At 52.9% G+C, this 7,303-nt stretch overlaps 1 protein-coding gene across 8 annotated transcripts in view; it reads left to right on the plus strand.

The window, feature by feature from the left end:
• The window catches only part of Stra6 (signaling receptor and transporter of retinol STRA6), a 40,532-nt gene extending 34,303 nt beyond the window's left edge, over nt 1-6,229 (plus strand). For 7 of the 8 annotated variants that reach the window (XM_031343451.1, XM_031343447.1, XM_031343450.1 and 4 more), the window contains exons 13-19: nt 1,092-1,167; nt 2,020-2,153; nt 3,127-3,244; nt 3,329-3,430; nt 4,185-4,348; nt 4,724-4,879; nt 5,384-6,229. In XM_031343451.1, coding sequence (XP_031199311.1) covers nt 1,092-1,167; nt 2,020-2,153; nt 3,127-3,244; nt 3,329-3,430; nt 4,185-4,348; nt 4,724-4,879; nt 5,384-5,553 — 920 coding nt within the window. In that variant the 3' untranslated portion in view covers nt 5,554-6,229. The remainder of the gene's footprint in view (nt 1-1,091; nt 1,168-2,019; nt 2,154-3,126; nt 3,245-3,328; nt 3,431-4,184; nt 4,349-4,723; nt 4,880-5,383) is intronic. The other variant, XM_031343446.1, reaches the window with a different exon arrangement.
• The last annotated feature ends 1,074 nt before the right edge of the window (nt 6,230-7,303 follow it).

Genomic DNA, 7,303 nt, shown 5'->3' on the forward strand with positions numbered 1-7,303 from the left:
CCCAGCCTCTCCCAGAGGCTTGTGGGGAACACATGGGGCGGGGCTGACCTCAGGTTATACAATGGGGCACAGTAGGTAGAATATAGATCCCTGAAGCCCAAGTTAGGGCAACCTTCCACTTTGTCACAAAGTCTGAGAGTCATGTCTCTTGGGGACATGTTCCATTGGCCTCCTTGAGGTTCCCTTGCTGAAATGAACATCCTGGCTTTGGGGGACTAGCATGCAATGGTTGTAGCTTAGGCTGCCAACATTGCAGATGGAGGTGTGGCTGCTTTAAATATTTTTTTCTGAGACCATCCTTGTTCCACAGGCCAGGACATGCTGGCAGTGTTAGGCAGAGCAGGGAGGGTACAGAGGCATGAGCTGTCAAGCCCTCCCCAAACAGTCCCTGTGAGAGACCCTGTAGGCTTGCTGTGAGTGTCTAGGGTGAGGCTGGCTAGCATGGGGGGGGGGAGGTTGGAGCATGTCAGATGCACCCACATATTCTTATGCAGATATTCAGAGCTCTCTATTCACCATTACAGGGACTGTGGCCCTGACTGTCTCTGTGTGAGGTCAGAGTTGTGAGGGAAAGAATAGTGAAGAAGGGCCCCACCCAGAGGAGACAGGGAGCAGTTAGCACCTCCTTCATTATGGTAGGTAGTGAGACACAACTCTCTATAGCCCGAACAAGGCCACTGATACAAGTGCAGATGGATTTATGGCCAGAGTCATTCTGGGTGGTGGGCCACAGCAGCATGGCCATCAGAGTGAAGCCTGTGATTGTCATAAGGCCCCCTTGAAGTCAACTACATGGGCAGGAAGAGAGGAGTTGCAGGCAGATGCCAAGTAGGAATCTCTCATTACAGGGGTCATAGCTATGTAAGCAACAAAACCAAGGTGAAGGGCATGTCTGTGACTCAAAGCTGTCCTTTCCCTTTCTTGGCTATCATATGTTACTGGGCAGGATGGAGCCATAGACGATGTCAGGTCAGTGTTGGACCCAAGACCTGGAGCTGGAGTCCAGTGGTTTCCTCTTAGAATAAAGTACAGGGATCTGAGGCTCTGGGAGATCCTCTAGCCCCTGCCCTCCTCTGCTCTCTCCCATCCAGCATGTTACATCTCAGCTCTGGTCTTGTCCTGCTCATTAACCTTCCTGCTCCTGATCCGCTCTCTGAGGACACACAGGTCAGTTACAGGCCCTGACACTCAGGTACAGAGATACGGCAGGGATCTAAGTCCTGAGGAGGACCCCAATCCAGGAGGGGAGGAGAAGCTACTGTAGGTCAGGCTGCCACAGAATGCATGCCCTGCCCCCAGGTTGGCTGTGTGTGGTGGGAGGAGAAGGTGGGGCTCACTTGCCCCTGGGGACACGGGGACACATCTGGTTGTCCTCGAGTTCATCACGTGGTACAGGGAACAACACATTGCTGGAGTTTGCCTGTGAGAAGGGGTCCTGGGAGGGCTGGTAAAGAAGAATCCAGTTCCAGTGGTTGAAGAGACTGGGGCTGAGGGATGAAGGGTAACCAAAGGCAAGCTGTGACTGCATGAATAAGGTCAGAGAAGTGGATAAACAGTTCATAGATGATGGAGGGTGAGCAGGTATGTTGGAGGGTAGAGGTCCATTTGAGAAGTTGTTCTGAGAAATGATTGGTACAGAGAACTGGTCTACCTAATATGAGCACTCGCCAGGCCTCAGCATTCCTACTCAAGGACTTTAGACAGGATGGACACGGGTCTGAACAGAGCTGGTCTACGTGCCCTGGCATTTCAGGCTCTCAGCCTTGCCTTACTCCCTGGTGACCCAGCTGGGTGCCAGGTCCGTTCCTGGTGGTAGTTCATGTTGTGCCCTCTGTCTGGGGTCTTCCAAGGCTCCACCAACCTCGCCTCCTCAGGAAGAGCAACCCCCAGATTGAATTAACCACCGGCTCTTGAAGCCCTGAGGTTCCCTGCTGATGGCCAGATGCTCGCCCTAGGCTACCATTTAGGGGTACTGTATTGTTGTTCTCCAAGGTTACTATGTGTTTGTTCTCAACCCAGGGCCAATCTTCAAGCACTACACCGAGGGGCTTCCCTGGATCTGGGCCCCCCTCTTCAGAGTATTCACCCCTCTCGCCAAGCTATAGTCTGCTGGATGAGCTTCAGCGCCTACCAGACGGCCTTCAGCTGCCTTGGTGAGCCCACGTGCTTTGTTCCCAGAGCTGGGCCCTAGTGGGAGGTATGGGTACTTGGCAAAGATTTTCCTGGGCTGGGCAGGGCAGTAGGAGGAACCCACCTGACCCCTTTGCTCTCAGGAAGCTTGCTCTGGATAGTGGTTAGGAGCCCCCAGGAAGGGGAACCCTTCAAAGGAAGGTATATCCGGGTAATTGTGGACAGGATGGACACGGGTCTGAACGTAGCACATTTAAGGTAGCATGTGGATGCTTCTGTAGGAGAAGGCTGGCCATGGTGGGCTGTCTCAAGGTGAAGGGTCCCTTGTTCCTAGGAGATGCCAGCAAGGATCCATGGCCATCTGAGGGTTGCATAGGGGTGCTGCCCTGAGATAGTCTGCTCACATGACCCTCAAGGACTTCTAGACTTCTAGACTATACCTCAAGTTCTCCCCTTAGATACCATGGTGTACAACATACTTGAACTGTGAGTGACCTGGCTCCTCACAGTTCCAGTTCCTAGAAGTCCAAAGGCCAGACCTAGTCCTCAGATCTCCCATTCTCATCCAGGGAAGGAGGCAAGGTGTAATGGGGGTGGAGGAAATAGTAAAACTAAAAGGTTTGTTCCTCCTCTTGGTCAACCTTAGAACTCCCGAGCCCTTCTGTATACACCTTCCCAGTTGACTGTGTAGTCCAGTGGTTCCCATTGCCACACTCAGCACCTACAGGTGCTAAGCTCCGATTCACCGTCACACACATGCTTATTTAAACAGTAATTATGCCCAAGAACTCAGGATCAAGCTGGGGACAATAACATGGATTCTGAGTCTTAAAAGAGCCCTCAAAGGTAGGGAGTACTCCTTATTTTATAGATGAAGAAACCAAGGCTCAGGCAGTAACATGGAATGGAAGTAGCACAGAGACCCTTGGCTTCCTTGAGTTAACTGGCTCTTACAGAACCTTTTGTCTGTCCCCTTGTCCCTTCTGCCCCCTGCAGGGCTCCTGGTGAAGCAGGTTATCTTCTTCTTGGGGACCACAGCCCTGGCCTTCCTGGTGTTTGTGCCTTTACTCCACGGCAGGAACCTCCTGCTCCTCCGATCCCTAGAATCCACATGGTGAGTGAGGCAAAGAACAGGGGCTTTGGGACTTTCCGAAGGGCCCACTAACAGTAGCCCTCTCCACATCCCACCCACGTACAGGCCCTTCTGGCTGACTTTGGTCTTGGCTGTCGTCCTGCAGAACATAGCAGCCAACTGGATCTTCCTGAAGACTCACCATGGATACCCAGAGCTGACCAACCGGTAGGATGGTCCCTGATTTTGTGGTTCCCTCAGATCCCAGACTCCTCTCTTTGTAGATGTTGCCCTCTAAAAATGCCTCTTTCTTATCTGTCACAGAGCTAATCTTCTTCCAGGAGATTTTGGGGTGCTGAGAACCCACAGAGCCTTGCAAACTCAGGGATTAGTGTGTGGTAGATACACCCTCTACCACTGAGCTGTTAACCCGGCTCTGCCAAGAGTCTTTCTTGCTGTAAGGATCATTAACATCCTACTCCCTCAGATGTCTCACTGTGGAGCAAGGCTGTGGGAAGATCTTGGCTCCCAAGAGGAGCTTGGTGTTTGTGGACAGGGGCCCCAGAGGAGGAAGGTGGGAACATCGGGGTCACACAGATACAGGTGGATGGTTGAGGGGATGACTCAGTAGGTAAAGTGCTTGCCATGCAAGCATGAGAACCCGAGTTCAGTTGCTCCTCAGCCCCAACATAAAAAGTTGGGCATGGTGGCACACGTTTGGAGGACTCCTGGGGCTTGCTGGCCAACTTAGTCCTCCTGAATCAGTAAGCTCTAGGTTGAGTGAGATCCTGTCTCAAAAAACAAGTGATAGAGGCAGACACCTCAAACTAAACTCTGCTCTCCCTGTGCTGTACAGAAGCACACCCAGTAAGTGTCAGTGGATAACAATAGAGCCTGAGGTATGAGCACAAAGGTATGACCCTGACCTGGCACAAGACTGTCCGTGGAGGCCTGCCTCAGCCTTTCTCCTCCCTACCCCCAGGCGCATGCTCTGCGTAGCCACTTTTCTTCTCTTCCCCATCAACGTGCTGGTGGGAGCTGTAATGGCTCTCTGGCGGGTGCTCCTTTCTTCTCTCTACAACACTGTTCACCTCGGCCAGATGGACCTCAGCTTGCTGCCCCAGAGAGCAGCCTCCCTGGATCCAGGTAAGGTCGCTAGGCAGGGAGTGGGGACTGAGCTGTCCAAGCAGCTGCTGTACCCTGACCTCTGAGCTGATCCGAGCTCAGGCTCTGTAGTGCGAGGCGTGTGTGTGCAATGTGTGCCCGCTGCCAGGGCTTCATAGGTGTGTGCGGTCTGTGTGCACTGAGACGTCCCAGAGCTCCTTGGTACAGGACAAGCTTGTGCGGCAGGGTGGCTATGGTGTATTTTAACAAGGGTGCCAGTGCCTGTATGCAGTGTGTGTGCACCATGCTTTGTTTGATGCCAGTGTATACCCCCTGAATGCCTCTTTCTGTGTCTAGGTACCTCTAGTCTGCCAAGGGCCCCTTATGCCTCCATCTTCTTTCCCCAACCCATCTTAGGCTATCACACATACCGAAACTTCCTGAGGATTGAGGCCAGCCAGTCACATCCAGGAGTCATAGCCTTCTGTGCCCTGCTCCTTCATATGCCAAGTCCACAGCCCCGGCCCCCATTGGCCCCCCAGGACAGCCTCAGACCGGCAGAAGAAGAAGAAGGTATATCTTTACCCTGACTGCGGATACAGATAGACTCCCTGTTCCTCAGGAAGGAGTCACAGGAGGCCCCTTCCAAAACAGTGAGCCAGGAAAAGCCTCTTGTCCGCTGTCCTGCAGCTTTCCTCTTGCCACCCTCCTGCTCGGGTCTTGGGGTACTTTTGTCTTTCACATGGCCTCGCACGTGCATGTATCTTATGTGTGCACAGAGAATGGAATGGCTGTCTTGATACTCCTCCCTGGCTTCCTCCAGGAGTGAGGTACCATCTCCTTCTGCCTAGGTGGTCTATGGTAGGGGATACTAGGCCGGTTCCCACCTTCTGCTGTCTGTCTGACAGCTTCAGTTCCTTGCCCTCATCCCCTCTGCTCTTCTCCCAGCAGGTAGCTGGAACCCTGTCTGTGCCTGGGGGTTTTAGATCCCTCTCAGGTCTGTGGCCTTCGGAAGCTTGCCTGGGGCTCATAGAAGGCCTTCCTGCCTCCCCTTCCCTCTTTCTTTCTCTCTCTCAGGGATGCAATTGCTACAGACCAAGGACCTGATGGCTAAGGGAGCAGGGCCCAAAGGCAGCCAGAGCAGGGCCCGCTGGGGTCTGGCCTACACATTGCTACATAACCCAAGTCTGCAGGCCTTCCGGAAGGCAGCCCTTACTAGTGCCAAGGCCAATGGCACCCAGCCCTGAGGGTGAAGAAAACCACACCACCCTGCTTTCATGTGCTGAGGCACATTCCTGTCTCCCACCCTCCCTCCCGTTCATGTCTGCAATCCCCTCCCCCCAGCGGCAGCTCTGCCAGCCAGCCGATCCCTGTGGGATCAGGGGACTGGAGTCACTGTGTCTACACCACCAGCTTCCAGAGGACCTTGGTCTACGTTTGTCCACCGGGCTACCAGCTAGGGCTCTAGAGAAAACAGCTAGTGGGTTCTTTGTCTTGGAACGGGCAGGGCAAGCGTGGGCACATTTAGGCCTCTTCTCTTCACACTGGCTCTGCCATCAGCTTGCTGGGCCTCAGCGAGGCCTCTCTTACTCCCTGTTGGTGATGAAAGGCCTGAATATCTCCCATCCCAGCTGGCCCCACCTCAGCCCCAGCCCTCCCACCATGAAGGTGGAGCCTGTGTGGGTTTCCTCTCTGCCCCAGCTCTCTCCTTCCTCTCTCTTCCTACCATCACCCCCCCACCCCTTCTTGTGCAGCCAAGTCAGACTTCAAGAGGCCCCACTGAGCTGCTCTCTCCAAAAACCAGATTTTTTTTTTTGTAGTTTTAATGCTGTTAGTTGTCATGAAAGAAGTTAGTGTGCTTTCTGTAATAAATGTGCCCCTGAGGAGCAGTCCTCCTCAGAGGACTCTCAGGAGAACCACCTACACTGTCCGTAAAGCTAATCTGAGCTCCATTTGAGACAGTTGGGGGTACTTGGGGGTATTCCAACAATGTGCTGGGCTAGACACTGGGTAAGTGTAGAGAGAATCCCAGGTTTGGGGTGATATGACTAGGGACCCTTCAATGCCATTCCTGGACAGGGTAGATGTTGAACTTTCTGGTCTTAAAGAACAGGCAGGATCTGGGGAGAAGAGGCTGCAGGAATGGCAGAGACTTCAGGGACTAAAGAAAGGCTTGGAGGATGGCTCAGGGCACAGGAGGCTAACGTCTGTGGAGTAAGCCTGCAGGGGTGGGAGCAGCAGAGGTACAGACACACTGGAGTCTTGGACGAGATAGAAGATGCATGAATCAGAGAGATGTTCTTGATGTGGTTCACCCAGTTTGGATCAGGTTGCCTCAAAATCATGTCTGTGTATTTATTCTCAACCATAGGTCAAACCCAGGCACAGGTCACCAGAGGTGCCTCCTAGCCATTCAAACCCACGGTCTGGGCTGCCAAGGGGAGTCAAAGAAAGCATGCTCTAAGTCCCCCTTAGCCTACTGCAAAATGCCTTCTGTGTGGGATATCAGGGATCCACGTGGTCACAGGAGGACCCTGTGCCCTTAACAAGGAGACAGTCACAAGAGAATATAATTTGATTAGGGCACCTAGCAAAGTGTGGGTCAAAGAAAAGGGCCTGGTTCACACTGAAGGTGGGAGAAGATCCAAGAAAACTTCCTGGAGGAGGTGCTGTAGAAAACTGATTCTATGTGAAGACCAAATGAAGACCAAGAAAAGGTTATATTGGGGGAAGGGCGGGCATGGGGTATGTAAAAACGAAGATGATGCAGCTTTACAGGCTATGAAAGAAGGCACAGATAGGAGTGGACCACATGAGGGGAGCCAGTCAGAGGATCCATAGCTGGATTAGAAAGTTCATGCTATACTCTATAGACAGTGGGAGCCCCAAAAGACTTAAGCAAAGGAGTAGCTAGTTCCCTTGGGACACACTGGTCCCCATGCTGCTCTGCTTCAAGTGGTAGATGCCAGGGTGCTAGAACTGAATGCTACATGGATC

Source organism: Mastomys coucha, unplaced genomic scaffold, assembly GCF_008632895.1.
Source record: "Mastomys coucha isolate ucsf_1 unplaced genomic scaffold, UCSF_Mcou_1 pScaffold23, whole genome shotgun sequence".
NCBI classification, from domain to species: domain Eukaryota; kingdom Metazoa; phylum Chordata; class Mammalia; order Rodentia; family Muridae; genus Mastomys; species Mastomys coucha.